The 22,159-nt window shown below is 33.9% G+C and overlaps 2 protein-coding genes and 1 pseudogene across 2 annotated transcripts; 1 reads left to right on the top strand and 2 right to left on the bottom strand.

Moving 5' to 3' along the window:
- Nucleotides 1-415: 415 nt before the first annotated feature.
- LOC143599276 (receptor kinase-like protein Xa21) lies at nt 416-3,645 on the bottom strand (annotated as a pseudogene).
- Nucleotides 3,646-5,944: 2,299 nt separating this feature from the next.
- On the top strand, nt 5,945-11,214 carry LOC143599279 (short-chain dehydrogenase TIC 32 B, chloroplastic-like). The gene is made up of 8 exons (XM_077077266.1): nt 5,945-6,065; nt 9,632-9,863; nt 10,000-10,079; nt 10,147-10,300; nt 10,371-10,449; nt 10,521-10,609; nt 10,804-10,849; nt 10,967-11,214. Exons 1-8 carry the CDS (start codon nt 5,948-5,950, stop codon nt 11,138-11,140), a joined length of 972 nt encoding a protein of 323 aa, XP_076933381.1. The 5' UTR covers nt 5,945-5,947; the 3' UTR covers nt 11,141-11,214.
- Nucleotides 11,215-11,341: 127 nt separating this feature from the next.
- On the bottom strand, nt 11,342-14,642 carry LOC143599277 (UNC93-like protein 3). Its single transcript, XM_077077264.1, has 10 exons — nt 14,398-14,642; nt 13,159-13,322; nt 13,022-13,085; nt 12,833-12,946; nt 12,697-12,741; nt 12,380-12,630; nt 12,201-12,291; nt 11,976-12,085; nt 11,759-11,882; nt 11,342-11,641 (listed from the first exon to the last, which is right to left on the bottom strand). Exons 1-10 carry the CDS (start codon nt 14,551-14,553, stop codon nt 11,456-11,458), a joined length of 1,305 nt encoding a protein of 434 aa, XP_076933379.1. The 5' UTR covers nt 14,554-14,642; the 3' UTR covers nt 11,342-11,455.
- Nucleotides 14,643-22,159: the final 7,517 nt, after the last annotated feature.

The raw sequence follows: 22,159 nt of genomic DNA, 5'->3' as shown, positions 1-22,159 counted from the left end.
GCAACATATGTTTCAAGAAACCCATGTCGAACACGAATCCTTAACAAACGCTGACGGCTTTAGTTGTTCAAGTGTTACAGTTAAGAACAAAGCTGAAACAACATAAAGAGAGCATATTTATTAAAATTTATTATTATTTTTAATAAAAAAGTAAACCTAATTCCTTCGTCGATTTTTGAATGGAACCCTAGACCCAAGACCAACATGAAGTGAGAGTCAAAAGAAAATCACTCAAAAACCGATCTTAACGAATGTGCAATTTAGCCCTCGAACTTTTTCAACCCTTGCACTTCAGCCCCTAAGCTTTAACTTGTCTTTTATCTGGCCCTAACTCAAGAAAACACAAAGTAAATAAATTCAGGTAGCAACTTAAATTGTAACTGTACGAACACATTACCTTTGATTATTGCAGCAAGAAATTCGTATATTTATATTGACATGAAGTTAAGCAAAATAATATGTTTGACAAAGTAAAAAAAGATGACATGCACAATACACCATCTTCAAGATGCAGTTTGATTATCGACCAGCGAATAGAAGCTAAACATTATACCTCAAACATTCGAAGTGTATCCGAAATATGCTTTAGTTCTTGTAGAACCTTTCTGATATCCATCCGTTGTTGTGGGGATTCCATAGAGCATGACACGCCAATATTAATTGTTGAAGCCAAACACTCCTCTATTTTCTTTGCATTTTCTTTCTTATTTTGTATAAAAATTTCAATCTCTTGATAAACATTCAGAATGCTAACATCAATAACATTGGTTACGCAATCTTGCAAGGCCATGGAAACAAACTTATGAATGTTAAGGCCTTCAATAAAGATGTCATTAGTCGGATTTTTCCCTGTCATTACCTCCAACACTAATATTCCAAAACTGTATATATCCCCGGTACATGCCATCTCACTCCCGAGACCATACTCTACAATTAATATACAATTACTTAAGAAAAGGTAATAGTGTGAGTAACTAAATAACAAAGTCTATTTTTACCTGGAGCAGCATAACCAATTGTTCCTCTAATTCCAGTTGAGTTGTTTTGGTATGAAGTTGTTCCAAGAATGTAAGCTAAACCAAAGTCTCCAACATGAGCTACCATATCATCATCGAGTAGAATGTTGCTAGGCTTCAAGTCACTGTGAACAACAGGTGGAAGACAATGATTATGAATATAATCAAGTGCAGACGCAACATCGATAAGAATGTTTATTATTTGAAGAAAGTTGAGTCTTGAAATATTTTCACTTGAATGCAACAAATCATGTAAACTGCCATTGGGCATGAACTCATATATCAAAGCCTTGAAATCATTTCCTTGAAAATCAACACTTGAACATGAAGTTATCATCTTCAATACGTTACGATGTCGAATGTTCCGCCATGCTTCACACTCCCTCATAAAGCTTCTTTCAGCTTCTTGATTTTGAAGACGTAGAACTTTGATAGCAACGAATCTATCATCATTATTATCAATGATTCCTTTATAAACAAAACTAAACCCACCATGCCCAATCAAATTTGCTTCGGAGAACCCATCTGTGGCCTTGAAAAGTTGAATGTATGAAACTTTCAAGATTCGTGAGTCCGGTAATGGTTGAGACGGTTCACTCTTGCTTTTCTTCTTACACCAAACATATACTAAGCATATTATGGTGAAAAGTGTTGATGAACTTAAAATGATAATTACAAATATAGGAAACCTCAATCTATGGTTCTTTGTCTCCTTGCATACGGGTAACCCAAGATTAGTAGAGTCACCACAAAGCCCATTGTTCCCCAAGCCCGAGAATGCACTTGCATTGGCAAACACACCTGTAGTTGGTATTCTACCCTCAAAATCATTATATGATATGTTCAAATACTGTAACCGTTCTAAGAAAAAAGGAACTTGACCAGATAAGTTATTACGAGAAATATCTAGCCACGTCAATGCTCTCAAGGAATTTAATGATGGTGGTATCATACCTTGAAATAAGTTTCCTTTTAGGGACAACCTTGAAAGACTAGCACAACCACCAAGGCTACTAGGAATTTTACCTGATAGATTATTATCAGATAAATCTAGATCAATTAACATGTTGAGGTCTCCAACCTCGAGTGGAAGTGAACCAGATAGGTTATTTTGAGATAGATCCAATTTTATTGATAGAGATGAAAGTTGAAGAACTTGTGCGGCTATTTCCCCATTAAGTTTATTGTCATTAAGATATAACTCTAGTAAATGTTGACAATTTCCCATACTTGATGGAATAACTCCTTCCAACATGTTTGAAGATAGAGCAAGTATGATCAACGATGATAGGTTCCCAATGGAATCAGGAATCGTCCCAGAAAGTTGGTTATTAAATAATCCAAGTTTTTCTAAATTTTTAAGGTTACCAATGGATAAGGGTATGTTTCCTGTGAATTGGTTATATCCTAATGATAACATCTCCAAGCCAACTAGGTTACCAAGTGAACTAGGGAGGTTCCCATGTAATTGGTTTTCATGCAAATATAAATAAGTAAGTTGATGAGAAAGATTGCCTATTGATCTAGGGAGCTCTCCTTGAAACTTGCAATAAGAAAGAACTAGAGTATCTAGTATGGTGCAATTTTTCAAGGAATCAATAAATTTCATTTCATCAGCTTCTTTACTTCCAAAGAGATTACCACCTAAGTTTATGAAATAAATATCTCTTAGTTTTGCAAAGTCGATTATCAACTTCCCACTAAACATGTTGTTTCTCATATCAAGATATCTCAATCATGAACAATTAGATATCGAGGATGGAAAGCGTGTGGTCAATTGGTTATCCCTTAATTGAAAGAATATAAGACGAGGGAGCATTGCACCTATGGCTGGAGGAAGGCTACCGGTCAATTGATTATTAGCCAAGCTAAAATGAGTTACAATCGAAAGATTGTAAAGAGAACGAGGGATGGTTCCAGATAAATTACAGGTACCTAAGTAAATTTGCTTTAAGCTTTTCCAATTGCCTAAGGTGCCTGGAATTCTCCCACCCAAAGGATTTATGTTAACATAAAATCCTTCGATTGATGTAATATTGCCTAACGAAGATGGGATTCCACCTGTTAACTTATTATTAGTAAGTGAGAGATAAGTAAGTTTGGAGAGGAAACTAATTTCCGGGGGTATGCTTCCAACTAGCTCGTTATAGGAAAGATGTGTTTCAAGACTAGTACAACCAGACAAGTTAGTTGAAATGACCTCATTAAACTTGTTAAGTCCAAGGTTAAGAAAGCGTAGCCTGGATAGACGACTGAGTTCTTGAGGAATGGATCCTTGAAATCTGTTGTTATAGAGACGAAGCTCACGAAGGAAGCTAAGGTTCCCTACATAAGGAGACAAGGAGCCTTCTAGACCTTGTGAATTCAGAGCTACACGAGTCACTCTTCTATGCCGCTTCCCACATGTGACATAGGTCCAATCACATAAATGAAGGGAGTCGTTCCATGAGGTTAGAGCTCCATATGGATCTTGAGTGATCATTGACTTAATCTTCAGCAAAGATTGATGATCCGTCTCATTGTTCGCATAGGAAGCCGATATGGAGGTGAAAGCTAGAAATATAACAAGAGAATAAAAGAAAATATGAGAAGGAGAGAAAGATGATAATATTGCTTGCTTTGAAGTCATATTTGAAAATAAACGTAAGATCGATCACAAGAATAATTATTTGGCTTTTGTACTCCACATGCAAGTATTCTTCCCCAGTTTCAACCTGTCCTAGACAAACTGATTCTTATTTATATTAAAATGAATAACATTGACGACATGACAATCTATAAATAGCTTGACAATGCAATCAATTACCAAATCTTTTTAAACTTATTAGATGACCAAGTCTTTCTAAGATTCATAATGTCCAAGAAGAATAAAAGATAAAGACAATGCCATCAATGACCAAGTCTTCAACCACTTACAAACATTTGCTGATGATCTCTTGACTTAGTGACTTAATATTTGTAGTTGATATTTTAGTACAATATAGGATTGATTTGTTGATAAACGTGAATAGTAAGATATTTATCAAACAGGTATGGAGATATAAGGTACACGTTTTTTTGAGTTTATTATGATTCTTAGGGACGAAACCCTAACTATCCAAAGGGGGTAGGGGCAGCGTGGCGTTTATCTTGTTTAAACATCCAAGGGGGCTAGGCTAGGCTCACACGAGTATATTTTGTACAAAGATAAGTGGATAATTGCATATTGTATTTATAAAGAATATAAAGAATACTTAATTAAAAAAAACAGTTTCTCTTCTAATTTTGGACTGAAAGAGCAGAAAATAAATAACTAAGTTTATTCTGTCAAAACCAAAAATCAAATAGTAATCGAATCCAAATCGGCTGTGAACTGCTGGTATTTGGATTGGTTTGCTAATTTTGAGTGAAAAATATTCAAATTAAATACAAACCTAACCGAATCAAAAAATCTATTACGATTTACTTTTAAACGAAACCGAATTAGTCTCAGCTTTTGGTTTAAACCAAATAACCCGAATAATAGATCTATCTACAATATATATAAACGAAAACATAAAAATCTTATGTGTTACGATGTGGTCGCTCCCTCTTTTTTGGAGTCATCAGATTTGCTTGATTTTAAATTGAGGTTTCTCATGCATTTAACCCGAATTCACGGGTATGAGTCTTACCAAACCTAGATATTCCTTAAACGGGTTATAACATCTCATTAAATTAAAAATTATTCTCACCAAAGTATTGATGTGAAAATCTTATAAAATAGGATATACTCAAAATTATTATATGATTTTTTTTAAATATTATTTATAATTAAAAAACAATTTTATAGTAAAAAAAATAAGCGGGTCTTGGGTCTTACAAACCCAGATAACTTTTAAACTGGGTTATAACATCTTAGTTATTTGTGAAACCTTTTTATCATCAAACTCTAAGTATATTATAAATTTCATTATAATAAATAAAATTAAACCCAAAAAAATATATAAATATTAAAAACGAGTAATATAAAACAGCACTCGTAATATGGAATAAAAACTATTAAGTATATTTAAGTATTACGGAGTATCATTTAGTTTGACCCAAAGCCCAGGTATTGTTGAGCCCAACCTAACATGATAGTAAATAATGGTAAAAGAAAATATGTAAAATTAAATAACAATAAAAAAAACAAAAAAAAACAAGTTATTAGATTTACATGGTTAAAACCGAGAAATGTATTCGAATTCAGGCATTCAACTCAGTGAGCCAGCGTTGAACTGCTGGTATTTGGTTTAGTTTGGTTACGGTTTCGACTGAACTATGCAAATCGTATAAAACCAAACGAAATAAAAACACCGTTCATTTTAATAGTTTCCATCTTTCTAGATTTGTCTGTCGTACGAAAACATATACTTCGAAGTTTGGAGTTCAAAAGGTAAATCTCCTATTTGACTTTAAAAGCTAATTTGTATAAGGCCCAACGAGGTGGTGCGACAAATTTGAGAATGTTGGGCGATGTAATTAGGCTGCAAATCCCCCCCCCCCCCCCCCGGCGTGATATGTGGGGCGACATGGAGGGGGGCATGGATTTGTCGTCAGCATATGTTGTGTTTGTATGTTAAAAATAATAATAAAACAATAAAAATTGGACTACAAAGGGCTGCAACACCGGTACACGCCACTACCTTTTTTTGTTTTAAACAAATTAAATACGATTATTAAATTAATATTTAAAGAATTAAAAATGTATGAGAATTGATTGTTGGTTATTTGTAATAAATTCACCGCTTTACTATCATGCATTTGACACCCACTCTTCCAAACCCATCGTCATACTCTCTCTAGTTTCCGTGTACATATATAAATAAATACATATAAGATGATATCAATATATACATATCTACATATTTCATCTAACCATTCTCTCTCTCACACAAAGCTGAAATAAAAATCCAGGTCTAAAAATAACTATGGGAATATTATCGTTGATATCAGGATGGCCAGGACCGAGCGGGTTCGGATCAGCATCCACAGCAGAACAAGTCACTGATTCAGTTGATGCTTCCAATCTCACTATTATCATCACAGGTATACAATTATATATACACAATATACATCATATATGATATATGTTTTGATGATATTAATAAGTATTGATGCTTCATTGTATGTGTTATTATCATATATATGTATCTCTATGTGTTATTAGTTTAGTAAATGGAATCATACAATAATCATGAATCAGCTAACTTATATTTTTGGAAATACCATTTAAAAGAGAAAAAAAATGACATTTTCGTGACTAGAGGTGCACAAATAGGTTTAAAACTCAAAACCGGTTTGGTCAACAAAAGTCAAAACTGGTTTATGATCGGTTTCGGTTCGGGTTGAAACCGGTTTCTTGACTGGGTACCATCGATTTCGGTTCGGGTTTTGGCCGGTTTCGGTTCGGTCATCTGGTTTGGAACCAGTTTTGGTGGAGAAAATTACAAACTGGTTCCGAACATACAGATTCAATCGGTTTAAAACCGGTTTCTACATAATCGGTTTCAAACCGGTTCGAATTTCGGGTCGGCTCAATTAACCGGATTCTTGACCGGGTGTATGTGTCATACGACGGGGAACACAAACGCGTCAACATATACACAGGTTAAATATCATATAGATTTGAAGGTTCGATAAAGATAAACTAGAAATACATAATCTCACAGTTTGTGTATTGGCCGATAATAATCTCACCTTTAAAAATCCCTGCCAACGGTCAAACTTTTCGACTATTTTTCTCTGAATGAACATCCGTTAAAAAACAGTTAACGTTGCTAAGTTTGTTTTTCCCGAATTCTAATTTGAAGAAGGATACAAGTCGACTGATGTAAAACTTATCTAGATGATCCAAATGATGAAATAATGTTTCAATTCGGGTGTTTGAATTTCCAATTACAAAAATCATGTCATTTGAATCACCGTTTCAAGATAAGTTTTACATCAGCCGACTTGTATGTTTTTTCCGATCAAATGCTCTAAAACATCGGTTTGAAATTCGGAAAAACACTTAACGGCATTAAGTGTTTTTTGACGGAGGTCCATTCAGGGAAAAATAATCCAAAGATTGGATCGTTGACCTGAGTTTTAAAAATGAAATTATTATCGGCCCGGTGAGATTACTTATTTTCAATTTGCCTTTAATAAAAATATATAAAATACAGTAAATATGTAATCATATAATATAAAAACTATTTTGAGAATTTAGTTACATAGGAAATTGATTACTTAAATAGTTAGGTTTCTACATATATTTTGCTATAAATTGTAATAACTACAAAAATGAAGTTGTACCTAATGGTAAAAAGATAATCACCTCATCCTCAAATGTTTATAGTAGCGTGTCTATTGTTCATTTATTATTATTATTATTACTATTATTATTATTATTATTATTATTATTATTATTATTATTTGTTTACTTTACCGTTAATTCGAGTTACTCAACATCCTCAGGGTTATATTACAATAATATCTTTGGGTTTTCTTTTTAGTTTGCTATAGCAAGTACATCAAAACCAAAAAAACCCTTTACGTTCGTCGCAACACACAAATTTAATCCTAGTAGTCACAATAAATAGTTTTTTCTATATGGCTACTTAACAAATTTAATCCTGGTAGTCGCAATAAATAGTTTTTTCTATATGGCTACTTAGGGCTGTCACTCGTACCCGAACTAACCCAACCGAAAAACCAGAACCCGAGAAAAGACTAGCCGAAACCCGAACCGAAGTAATTCGGGTTAGTTCATGGGTTTGATTTATAAGTTTCGGGTCAACCTGAATAAACTTTTAGTTTTTAAATTAAATATATTTTTAGGTATAATAGGTTAAGTCTTAGCAGTTATGATTGTTTCTGGTTAATTTATGTTTTCCATTTATTACTAATAGCAACTGTAATTGAACAACCAAATCACGCCCGATTGAAGACGATTATAGTTCGAGCTAGTTTTACTCATATTGAATTGTATTATCAAGTTATGTTGGTTTATTATTTGATTATTTGCATTACAAGCAAAAAAGAATATGTTGTTTTAAATTTGACATTGTAGTTTTTTAAAAATTTTGATTTTTTTATTTGTTTATAGGATACTCGAAACCCGATTAACCCAACCCGAAATAACCCGAACCCAAAAAACCCGTAAGAGATTTGGGTTGGTTTTCGGGTCAAGATTTAAAACTTTTAAACCCAAAGAACCCGAAATCCGAAAAACGAACCCGAAGAACACCCCTATGGCTACTTTCTAACTATACTTTAGCTAGAAAACATTATAATATTATTTTTTAGACCTTTCACGTTGTAGACATGGTTTGTGTTTCTTTAAAGCTTGCAATAGAAATCACGTTGTCACCACCATGCACCATCGTCAATATTCATCAGCCAGCTCGATCAACTCTTTTTAGTAAATTGCTTAAAGTTTTTTTAAATTTAACAAAATAGTATAGCTTTTACCTAAGATTGGATTTCAAGGAATAAGTCAATACGAAATTCATAGGTTTAAATTAGTCAAGACGGTTTCGAGTCAAAACCATGAACACGTTTAGCTAAACGAATATATTCAAATTGACACGCGGGTTCACTTTATACTTATTTATCTAAAAGGTGTTTTATATCATAACTTTAAGGCATAGACCCTTAAAAAAGGTATATGAAGAACTGCAATAATCAGATTCATTAACATTCCCGGTATAGTAGATGATCGAATATTTGATAGACTAATGCAGAACCAACTACTTTCAAAGTAAAATATTGAATGCAAGGCTTTTTCTTAAGCCCAAAATACATCTGGCATAATCAGAACTATAATCATAACTAGAAGTGCATAATTTTGAACCTAATATTAAAGTTGGAAAAGGACCTTAAGGGAGGGTTGACAAGTTTAGGGACGCAGAAGCGATTCGTTTCATGTCTTATTTACAAGTGGTCGGGTCTAGAGATGAAGAAGCGATTCGATTCATGTCTTATTTACAAGTGGTTGATTGGTTCTAGGGTAAATTGGTAAATGGGATACCAATTTTATGCTTATTTTCAATTTGGACTTATACGTATACACACACGCGTACATGCAAGCAATCAATTAAGCATTTTTGCAAACATATATGCATACTGTAAGATCATCCACAATAAAGAGACCTAAAAACACTCAAAACCGTGCCTAGTGTAACATTAGACAAACATTCATTCTTTAAAAACACCTAAAACCCACCAAATAAGAGAAACCAAAAACTAGAAAAAACCGTTACATCATCACCACTTTTTTTCTTTATAATTTTTGTTTTTTTATTTTTTTTGCTTCTATTTTTTAACAACTCACTCTCATTTTACTCATAAATTACACCTTTTTGACAACTACGGGACTTGAACCCACACCTCTTGAAAAGATAGTCTTATCCAACTCTTTGATATAGCTAGACCAAAGACCCTTTGGTAACCATCAAGTTAGTTGGTAGTTAGTGTACAACTCATATGTTTGTTAATGAGACACCTATGCAAAAGCCTTTTTTTTAAATATACCTCTCTCTAACTTTATAGAAGCCAATGTGGTTCCTCTTGATCATGTAACTAATGATTTGGGCTTTAAAAAAAATGAGATGTATTATGTTGTTGTGCAGGAGGAGCAAGTGGGATTGGGTTAGAGACAACAAGAGTATTAACAATGAGGGGAGCTCATGTGATCATAGCTGCAAGGAACACCATTGCTGCAAACGAAGCCAAACACGTCATCCTTAAAAACAATGACAATGCCAAGATTGATGTTCTCGAGCTTGATCTTTCATCTCTCAACTCGGTTAACGCCTTTGTTCAGACCTTCAATGCTCTTAATCTTCCACTCAACATCTTGATGTAAGCCCTCAAAATCTTTTACTTGTCGTCACTTTTTTATTACTTAAAAGTCGAAGCTAGATTATCACTGAAATAGCATAATGATGGTAATCATATGTTTGTATATATTAAAAAAATGAAACCTCTAAATGTGCAGAAACAATGCCGGTGTGATGTTCTGCCCCTACCAACTGTCACAAGACGGGATAGAGATGCAATTTGCGACAAATCATCTAGGTCGGTCACTAAATCTATATCACTATTACTAAGACAAATATTAAATACTTGGAATGAATGCTGTCAGGTCACTTTCACTTGACAAACCTACTACTTGATAAGATGAAGGAAACCGCTGCAACTACTGGAATCGAGGGTAGAATTGTAAATTTATCATCTATAGCTCATCGCTACACGTATGAACAAGGGATCATATTTGATAAAATCAACGATAAAGACAGGTAAATCTATCGATATTTGTTTTATAACGTTGGCTAATTAAGTTAATAACTTTGTATAATCCTAAACCAGCTATTCTGAGAAAAAAGCATACGGGCAGTCCAAGTTAGCCAACATATTACATGCGAATGAGCTCTCTCGACGCCTAAACGTATGTATATATTCATGTTCAATTTTGTCAATGATATCAATTGAACTCATTTGTTTCAAATTAAAATGCAGGAAGAAGGGGTTAATATTACAATTAACTCAGTACACCCGGGATTAATAATGACAGACCTCATGAGACACTCATTCCTGCGTATAAGTAAGTATATTAACAATATAAAACTTTTCTTTGCAAGATTGAACTGAGGTGATTCGGACACCATCTAAACTTATTTTGTTTCTTCCAGTTTTACCCTCATATTATGTGAAAATATAAATAAAAGGCTATATAATTTGAGGGTAAAATTGTCCAAAACAAGATTTTGGTGATAATGAAGTTTTGTATGACTTTTGGCAGGAATTTTAAGCTGTTCACTTTTCTCCTATGGAAAACTGTCCCACATGTACTGTTCGAAAAACAAAATATCGAACTTACAATAATATTTTCATTTTGAATTAGATAATAATATTTTCATTTTGAATTAGATATTTAAAAATAATTATTTATTTATTGTGTATAGGGTGCGGCAACGAGTTGCTATGTAGCAGCGCACCCGGACCTAAAAGGGGTGACTGGGAAATACTTTCTAGACTGCAATGAGTATCCAGCAAGCAACTTCGCAACCGATCCCGAATTGGCCAAGAAGCTCTGGGACTACAGTCAAAACCTAGTCAACTCTCTTCAGCACTCCTAATATTATTAACTTTGTTCCTTGTAATGCGGTTTGTTTTATGTTATATTTGAAATATATGAATGGTTACTTAATATATATATATTTTTTTTAAATCACACTATAATATATTTAGTGTCTCAAATCAAACGAGACCATTTCTGTTTACAATTTTTGATTCAAGGCGAATAAACATACAAAAATCAACATATTTATAAGCAAACATGTAAAAATATAACTGCTTAAAGAGGAATAAACAGTTGCCACAAGTGAACAGAAAGATAAATAAACAACTGAAAAAAAGGAAGAATGAGCACCCGGTTTTTGATCGGTGGAGACTTATGAAGCATGATTGGAGAACACCTTTTCCACTTTAAGCACGAGAAATAGAAATCCGACTAATGACAACACGACTGCAGCAAGCATAAACAATAACATTGCTTGGAGCGAGATGTACGGGCTCAAAAAAAATACAACAGCGATTGAAGCACTCTGCCAAAGCTTCAGTTGTGCAAACGTTCCTTCCTGCTCATTTTAACAATAAAAATGGCGTTAGGATATGTGTTTCTATTATTATTATTATTATTATTATTATTATTATTATTATTATCGCGTGTAAGTATTAATAAGAAAGGTTATTACCATGTTGTGCTTGAAGAGCATTGCCAGCAAAGCGTTAAGCTGTGTCATGAGCACACCATCACCAATTCCCAATACTGCTGCGATGAGAAGCGGGTATAGAATGCGTAAAACACCGGTAGGTTCACTGACAAACATTTAAAAAGTTGAAGAATCAGAAACTGATATTTAGAGATCCGAGGTTAACTTGTACACAAAGGCGGTATAAATGTATATTAACCTGTAATTTAGCAGCCAGATGAATATACCACCCTCAAGAACGGCTCCACCAGAAACAATTAAAGTGATAGATGTGAGACCGGATGTAAACCGACCAGCAGCTAAAGAACACTGAGATACATTTTAACTGTAGGGTGTCAGTAAACTAAATATAAAGTTTAAGAACATAAAATAGCTAATAAAATGTGACATAAATTGTGATTTATATGATCTTCAGTACACTCACAATTGCATCAAAAACTCCATATACAGCCATAGCACCGCCAACACCAGACTCCCCAAGAGATGGCTGAACATAATACTTAGTAAATTCTGCCCTATAATAACAGATCATAATATGCATGTTTAACTAAAGAATGAAATTAGTACTTACAATAACAGCATCATAAGTTTATGTACACTTACCAGACAAATGCTTGTTGTAGACCAGAAAATGCTATAAGTGGGACGACCAATAACAGCCTCACGTCACACAAAGGTGTTACTACTTGCTTCCACAAAGATACTATAAATGCATACAAACCGAGAGACGAATCCCTCTCTCCCTCAGTTTCTTCACCGTCCCTTTTCTTTAAGAAGGTCATTAGAATCGTTCCGAGAGTCATGCTAACAAGAAAGACGGTGAAAAGTAATGTAGTGCCACTCGTACTTCCCTCCTGCAAATAATTTGTTAAAAACTAGAATCCAATTAATCGAAAAAACTTGTAGGTGCAGATGCTTACCGCACCATCCTTCAACAGTGCAAGAGTCAAAAGATTTCCAACTAACTGACAGTACATCACAAAAGGAAGTTAGTTATCTGTTGATAGCTTTAACAGTATTACTCAAAATTTGAAACTAAAACAGTCTAAACACCACCTGATGACAAGCGAAAATTCCCCAAAACTCTCCATTAAAGTGGCCGATTACGGTTCCTTCGTGTAGCTTGTGATCACTCGCTTGACTCCTTGCAGTTGATGTAAGGTATGTCCCCTGATATACAAACACATAGTTAAACAGTAATCCGTAAAACTTAGCCAGTCTTAATAAGTAAAGATGCATACATACCTCACCAACCCATAAAATAGCAGCAGCAAACCCGAGATACAATGACGCTGGCACCATTGTATACCTATTAAGATGAATTTCATATGAATATGATTCATAACAGATAATGGTGTTGTGTTTGCAAGAATGCTAGTTACCAGGATGGTTTAAGATTTGCAGCTATGTAGAGCCAGTAACCGGTAGTACCCAACAGCAAGGCATACTTTGATCCAAGCTTTCTAACAACTGTAGAGGCGAAAAGTGACGAAACTGTGAAAGATGTATACAATATGCCAAGGGAAATAGTTCCAAGATCTCCATCCTGTAATAACACAAAACATCTACCGAGATCAGTGTTGTAGAACTCGCTAGGCGCTAGTCGGATTGAAATTTTTTTATATGTAATTTTTCAAAATTATATGTAATATTGAAAAATTACATATAAAAGTTCAAATACATACTTCAAAGTTCACATAGTATGCTTCAAACTTCAAACATAAAAACTATATGTAAACAGCTAAACATAACAAATGAGAAAAACCAATAATTGGGGTTAACTAGAAGTGTTCAGTATAAGAATCGGATTCGAGGAACTCGAAATTCAATTCGATTGCTTTATAAATCATGTTTGAATTTGAAGGTTTGAATTCGGTTTTCAATCATTCGAATTCGATTTAGTAATCTAATTTGGAATCGAATACGAATCTATGATTTTAAATTCGATTCGAATTTAAATTTGAATTCAAATTTTACATTTTATTTGTATTATATATACATATTTATAAAAAAAAAATACATACAAAAGTCTTTTAAGTTCTAAAGACTAAAGGTTGGAAGTTCATCATTTTGATTATTAATTCATATAATTGGTTGAGTATTTAGGATGTTGTAACTTTAAATTATTTATTTCTTTTATAAACTCGTAATTTTTGTTGTTAAAACACTAAAGTTTGCAGTGCTTTTGAAACAGGAATCAAAATAGATTATTTTCTTGACCGAATACGAATCGAATTTCAAATTAGCTATTATAAGTTCGAATCAAATTTGTCGAATCTATCTCGAATTCGAATCCAACTTCAAAATTTCAAAATTCGAAATTCAACTCGTCGAACACCACTAGGGTTAACGGTTTAAACACAATTAGCGATTTGCACGATTACTTGCACCGATTAGCCAAAAATGAATCAGTAACCCACCGACTAGCGATTAATCCCGATTCTTACAACACTGGCTGAGATTTATAACAGCTTACAGTGTGCTCTTAATTAATAGCACTATGATTTTTAGGTCAAACATTATTAATTTATTACTCTCCAAATTCAAATCAATCACTATCATATCAATTTTGAACACATAAAGTAAAACTAAAACTACTGAAAAAAAAAAAAAAAACTGACAGTATTAAGTGTGCTTTGCAGATTCTGAGCAGCACCATAGGCCAAGAAAATCAACAAGAAGGCCCAGCTGAGAATATGAATGTCTCTGCCATGATTAATAATTATGCTTTCATTTCCAGCTTCTTCAATAAGCGGTGATTCTTCATCTAAAGCCATCTACTGATTCACCTTACTATTGAATGTCAACGCCTCGTAATTTACTTTACACTAGAAGAATGAATCATAGAGATTGTCAATATATATATTATAATATATAATAAGAGTGCAGGCCAAAGTATATATTATTGATGGAATCAGAAGGATCTGATACAAGACACAAAGACATGTATCTAAAGAATCTGGTGTCCCTTTGTTTGTCTCTATCTTTAGATTTTTCTAACTTATGTTGTACTTTAAAATGGTTTCTTAAAATATCTCTTTTATTATTTTACTTAAATAGGCTTTTAGTCGGTATTGTAAAAATTATTAGTTGGTAATCAAACGGTGGTGGACTGAGGACAAAAAATAATTTGGTCAGACTTTAATGTATATTTTTCAGTTTTATATATACACGCATACATTTTTATATGTAATTTTCAGTTTTATATACACATAAACATATTTTGGTTAGAAACTGACTGAAATCTCGCTGGTTTTTGCTGGAATCTCATCGGCAACCGGAGATTTTGGTCAGAATCTCGCGGGAAACCATTGATTTTGGTCGGAATCTCGCCGGAAACCGCAGATTTTGACCGGATTTGACCATTGACCGATTAATATAGCCAACTAGCCCAAAATTAATCAGTGAAGTGGGAATTAGCGATTAATCAAGGTAACACATTGGTAAAAGACAACCCATATGTTCGCGATCATAGACAACGGTTGGTAGCCAAGACCCCCATCTCTGTCCGAAAACTCATCATGATAAAACTTGTTTGTGCTTTTACTCCCATGACATTTGAGCTAATGTTATGGCTCATTTATTTTTCTAATAATAATTCTTCAAGTTAAATAGTTCTTTTGGACTTATTTTTAGTTTACTAGCTTCGGTTTTTTCTTCAATTAAAAGAAAAAAAAAATTGAAACGCTATTCGTTAATATGTTAAATTTTATATGAGAAGACGATAATGCCTCTTTAATATTTTTTTTTCGTAAACTATAGAGATGGAAATTTACCATTAAATTCAAAAACGATTACAATAAATTAGAAAATTGTATACAAATTAAAAACGATATATTATGTCTTATTTACTCTTTATCTAATCATTCATCACCAGCAGAAACACCACCACGCTTTCGGACATATTCATTCACCACCAATAACTAGTCGATTTGTACCTTATCACCAATCACACCAGAGTTAGTTCTCAGTAAACATATTACGAAAGTTGAAACCCAAAATCTAATGGGTACAAGTTGAAACCCAAATTCTAAAATGAAAATTGTGATGGCTATACAAGTTAACAAATTTATCATCATCATAATAAAAGAAGCAATAGATATTTGAATCACTCTCGATAACCAAACAAATACAAGACATGTCAAGTTCAATTATTTGTTACACATAAAAGAAAGAAGTACACACACATAAGTGATGAAGTGTAAGTGAAGATATAGACATAGACCATCTCTTGTTTTTCAAGCATGAGACCACAAACTTCATAAGTTGTTCTTCAACCTCCAACAACATCCATAATGAATTGCAAACTTACACTTGTGGCACTTAAATATCACCGAGTATTGTAGAATATAAGACACATACTGCATTGGCCATCACTCTCAATCCCTTGAACAAATGAGAGATGATGTGGGTGACCATGAATCTTATAAATGCTCCCAAACTTGATATTTATATACTCGTAAATTTTGCTATGAAAGTGGATATAGGTTTCTGTTTCACAACAAAGTATTAAAGGAGCACAAGCAGAATGCACCGATTGAGCACACTCACCACAATGATAGAACCAAGAATTAGGATTTAAGTTGTACTCACAAATTTCACAAAACTATTCACTTTTGTGATTTTCAATTGGGACGTAACTCAACTTCATGGGATGCTTGTCATAAGCGTGTCTAATTGTCTCGGTCAACAACAAAGCGCACTCTATATGGATATATACATCACACATACGGCAACTTTAACCCAACTTACTATCGAAATATTCTACACATAAAACATTTAGATATACAAGATATATACCTGGTGGAAATCTCCTTATCTATTGAAATAAGATTATCTGTGTGAGATTTATGTGTGATATTTTCAGGTAAAATCCCGCAAGTGACGTCAACATAGTAGGCACATTCTTCACACCCATAAGCATATCCGTTGCAACATAAGCGACAAACATCACAACGAAATATGTTGAAAAAATCATCTCGGGCATTTGACATTAGATAGAGGGTATGCTGTGGGTGACCTGGATGGTTGTCTACTTTAGTTGGTAGCCGAGTACACCATTCATGGAGAGCAAAGTTGCAACTATTGGCCCCGCACTTGTAAAAAGGAATCTCCATGATTGGTCTCACACATCCATTGCACAATAGTTCTATCTTTTTCATTGGGATATGGCAGGTCATCAACGAGCTAGTATTTGAGGAGGAGCTTGCATCGTCTATGCATTTTGTATCAACTAAGATTAGCTCATGATGATGTACCCTTGCCATGTCATAAGTTGCGTGTCCAATTTCTTTGAAAAATAGTTTTCTAGGTATGCTGTAAGTTTGATCAAGAAATGGTAGATGGACAATACGAGGATAGTCGGCATCTTCAAAATTATAAACCGTTTGAACTCTACCTGAAAGATTGAAAAAAAGGCTTGGAAATAACTATATGGAAGAAATCACATATGGAATTAGTTACTTACTTACGGACAAGATGGACATAAATGACTCATTTCTTGATGTTGCACAATTCAAATGAGCATAGTAAATACACTTTTCGCATTTGTAAATCCAAAGATTTCTCCTTTTCTGGTTGAAACGACCATCGCATACTCTACATGTAGGGTAATATTTATCTGATTGTTCTGTTTCTGGGAAGGAATAATAAAGGGTGAGTGGATGTGTATGATGAAAAATACCATTTGTAGTATGTTGAATTAACAAACTTTTTGGTTGGAAGACACAATCAGTGTGTATGGTGAAGTTAGGGCATGTGGTACACAGAAAGAATATCCCTTTATGTTTCGTCCCACAAGCGTTACAATAACATAAAATAGGATTGGAGACGAGAGAAACTAGTGGGTGTGAGTGGCTAGGGTGATGGGTCCTCCTTTTATCCGGTTCTATGGCACAACCTGTAACATCCCCAAAATTTTGGTCCAAATTTGACAACTTAGTAAAGTTGAAGAATCAAATTATTCTCTAATAAGTAATGAGAAAATTCAAATAAAGAAAATAAACCATTCTATAAGGAAATAAAAATATTCCATAAATAAAGTTAAGGATATGGAATAAGGAAATTCCATCCCACATTGAAAGATGTAAGAAAGTGGAAGCATTCCACATGGGTATAAATAAGAAAATTAAAACTCATCCCACATGGAAAGTTGTAAAAAAATGGAAGCTCTTTATAAGATGAGATTTTCCATAATAATATTCTTATATGCCTAGCATGCACCCAGTGGTCCTAACGGAGGGTGCGAAGCACCCGACGCGCACGGGCTCGGGCGTGGGGCGATGGGCGCAATGTGGCGCTTTGATGGCGCACTTTGCACTTCGCATCGCCGCGAGCCGCCTTAGTATTTTTGGACAATGGGAGTTAGGCCAGAAGCGACAAGCTACAAAAGATGAAAGACTGAAAATGAAAAAAATTATTCAGGGACCCATCGCGCTACGCGATGAGTCCAAGAAGACGGCCATCGCGTACCGCGATGGACCGTGATGACTCAGGGACACGTGTCACAATCAGGTGACACGTGGCAGCAGGGAAGGCCACGTGGCGCCCATGCAAAATGGTGGCGTCGCGGTACGCGACGGCCAAGGAAGAGGACCCATCGCGTACTGCGATGGGACCCAAAATCAGCCTATAAATGGGGGACTACGGCTCATTCATTTCTCACACATTTTTCACTCTCTCTCTCTACAATTACTCTCTCTACCTCGGTTTCCGTGCCCCGACCCGACAATCGTCACTCGTAATCTGTGCCATATACCAACGATACCTCGAAGTGCGTGCTACACGAGAATAACCTGACAATCTATCTCGAAGTACGTGCATGACACTACGAACACCATATGTCGCCTCGTTTTGCGTGCCAACCTTGAAGTTCGTGCCAAGCTCTAAGGTTCCAACAGTCTAAGCTCTAGAACGCGATAGAGAGTGGAAGTGCTGCTCGATCAATCTTAGTAATAGAACTTCGAATAACCGTGTAAGGTAGGGGTTCTGCCTAAGTCATTATTTTATTATTATTATTATGGTTTAGACCACAGTCAGGGATATAGCCCAAACCTTGATCATAATTATGTTTACATAAGCTTTTAAACATTCAAAGGGTTATAGTAATGTTTCTTTACAATTAAGAAACACATGTTTTTCATTCATAAGGATGTAGTCAAGATATAGTTTCTTAACGATTAAGAAACATGGCGTTTCATACACAAGGAATATAGTAAAAACATTGTTTCTTTATGATTAAGAAACATAAGATTTTACATTCAATACTAGCAGTCAATGAATGTTTCTTTTTGAAGAAGAAACAGATTATGGATGTTTCTTCATGAAGAAGAAACTCAACATATGATTTAGTAATTAAACAAAGAGACTACAAGTCTAAATATTTCATTCAAACAAATGATCAATCAAGGTTTAAAGCTATTTAAACCAGACTAAAGGTCTATATCCGGATCAATAGACGATCCGGATATTTATATACCTATTTTATTATAGGTCAATCAATCAATCAATCAATCAGTCAGTCAATCAATCATTCATTCACAGTCAAGGTTTCAAACGAGATCACCATATCATTCAGAACAGACAATCACAGGTGAATACGTTCAAACCTTTTATAACGTGAATACGTTCAAACCTTTTATAACGTGAATACGTTCAAACCTTTTATAACGTGAATACGTTCAAACCTTTTATAACGTGAATACGTTAACCTTTTTAATCAGTCAAACATATTTATACTCAATGAGACGAACGGGTGTTTGTCTTAACGAGTCAATCAATGTCTACATGAGATTATGAAATCTCTAAAACTTTATAATACAAAGTAGAAAATAAAGTCAACTCAGACCGAATACACATGTGGCTGGATCCAAACATAACCGTTCAGCCTAATCATTCCAAGGCTACGTGGCCGTGGGCTAATGGTCATAACTAGTCTCCCAGTAAAGGCTACGTGGCTCGGGAACAATTGTGTGTGTAGGGCAGTGGTACATAGACCAGAAGTAGAAATGCTTCTGCTGAGCTTGTAGAGAAAACTACATTTGTATTATAATGTCATTCAAAATGTTTTATTGAGTCATACGTGTTCACCAGCATATAGCTGACGTATTTTTCCCCACATTTCAGGAAATACATATTAGTACAGGTAGCAAGACATTCATGGAGTTAGATGCTCGCAAGGTAATGATGGCTCAGTTTTTAATATATTACAAACGGTATTTCCACAAGCTTTATAAATCAAACACCGGGTATTTATTATCCGAGAAGTTTTCAAATAAATTAATATTCTATTCAACCAAAGTCTTCCACTAAAATAACCCGCAACTCTGATGTATTTACAAAACATGTACCAACTATTGGTCACACGCCCAGGCCCTAAATCGGGGTGTGACACAACCTATATCAATGGGCCAAATACATGGAAAACATATATAACTTACTTCGTAAGGCTTGTGTAAGCCGTCACAAGAAGAGCATTCCCATTGGTATGGGATTATTTCAAGGGTAAGAGGATGTGGATCTGATTTGTGTTTTAATGTTGTTGGGAGCTCTGCGCAAAATTTATGAAGAGAGTAATCACATGAATCATCTACACATTTATAATAGTACATGCAGTACTCGTTGATTGGTTGGTCGCATCGCTTACATGTACATACAAACTCATCTTGTTCAACCATAGACTTCTCTTCCTCCTCCTCTTCATCAGATTCTTCCACATCTTCATCATTCATCTGCAAATCAATGAGCTTCAGTGGATGTTCGTGTTCAAGTACCTTCATCATACTTATTTGTGTTTTTTTTAGGTATAAAGTTAGACTCGTATGTTATCTATAAGAAGGAAAATCATATATGTGAAACTCTTCTTACAAATCCATCAAATCCAGTGCATCTACTGTTTTTCTTTTTTAAATTTGGTTGTCTTTTACTTTCAAACATAAACGCAAGGTATTAGATGCTAATTATACAACTAATGTTTCTTTTTGTTTAGAAAATACAAGATAAAGCACTCTACATTGTAAGTATTGATTTAATATCATTAAGTTACTTGCAATCCGAGAAAAGAATGTTGTGAAAATAAAAAAAGTTTCAAATCTTACAAGTACTATTTAGGTGTTCACCTATCCAACAATTCAGTAATTCAGCTTAAGAAAGTTATTCAGGCTAAACTGTTTCTTAAATGAGCTTTTGTTATAGCTGCACAATTCATATTTCAATTTCAGACCACAAGCGAGTACCTCTAATTAAAATATAATAATTAATAAAAACTTGTTAACATTAAAAAACCGATTAATTTAATGTAAATGTCATACATTAAACCCTTATTAAAAAGAGCGAATCCTTAAAATAGAGTGAATCTACTTTATTATATTTTATGTTTCCTTAAATTTTAATTTTTCAAATTGTAAACAAAGTCAAGAAGAAAAGAATAATAATAATAATTAAATTTTTTTTAATACTGGGATAACTAAATGATAAAAGGTGACTCCATATGCTTGTTATCTTTTTTCCTTTCCATTGATCTTCAAGTTTAACCGGGGTAAACGAATGACGAATGACGACTCCATATGCGAGCTATCGCAGACACACCGGATAGCCCAAGCCTAACATCTAATGTTCTAGAAAACCTGTCGCCCAAAGGTTTAATGTAGTAAAACTCGGTTGGGACTGGATTCGAACCTGAGACCTTGCGGTCTCCATCCCAAATCTTCACATTCCCTCTGATACCAACCGATCTACATCTATCATTGAATATATAAAGATGAAATTTAAAGGAAGGATAAGGATCCTAAGAGAACACTTTACAAATTGAGAACTTTGAGAACCATTTTGGTCCACTAAAAACACATTTAAAAAATATATATAAAAAAAATCATAAAACAAAAAATAATAAAAAATTTTAAAAAGTAAAAAAACCAAAATTCTTATATTTCATTCCGGTTTCAATAAAAAAATATAAAAAAACGTCGTATTATACACATATGTATAATTTTATATAATCTTTAGTTACGTAATATACACATATGTACAGTATCATTTATCTTAAATTATACACATGTGTACAAAAAAAACATGTAAATATACATATATGTATATATTATACATATGTGCATATAATTTAGCTAAACCGAGTTTTTTTTTTCTTTTTTTTTATGAAACCGGGATGATAAAATAAGAATTTTGGTTTTTATACTTTTTGATTTTTTTTTATTTTATGACTTTTTTTATTTTTGGGTTTTTTGTGGTCCAAAATGGTTCTCATAGTTCTCAATTTCAAAAAGGTTCTCTCATGATCCTGATCCTTTAAAGGAAAATACGTACAAAAAAGGCATTTGAATTGTTAAAGGAAAAAATCCCAAAATAGCCAACTTTGATCAACTTTTTCCA

This window comes from Bidens hawaiensis, unplaced genomic scaffold, assembly GCF_021521415.1.
Source record: "Bidens hawaiensis isolate Kalapana, Puna unplaced genomic scaffold, B.hawaiensis_p1.1 tig00051732_1, whole genome shotgun sequence".
Taxonomy (NCBI): Eukaryota; Viridiplantae; Streptophyta; class Magnoliopsida; order Asterales; family Asteraceae; genus Bidens; species Bidens hawaiensis.
The sequence above is the reverse complement of the archived record's forward strand: the minus strand, read 5'-3'. Positions and strand labels throughout refer to the sequence as shown.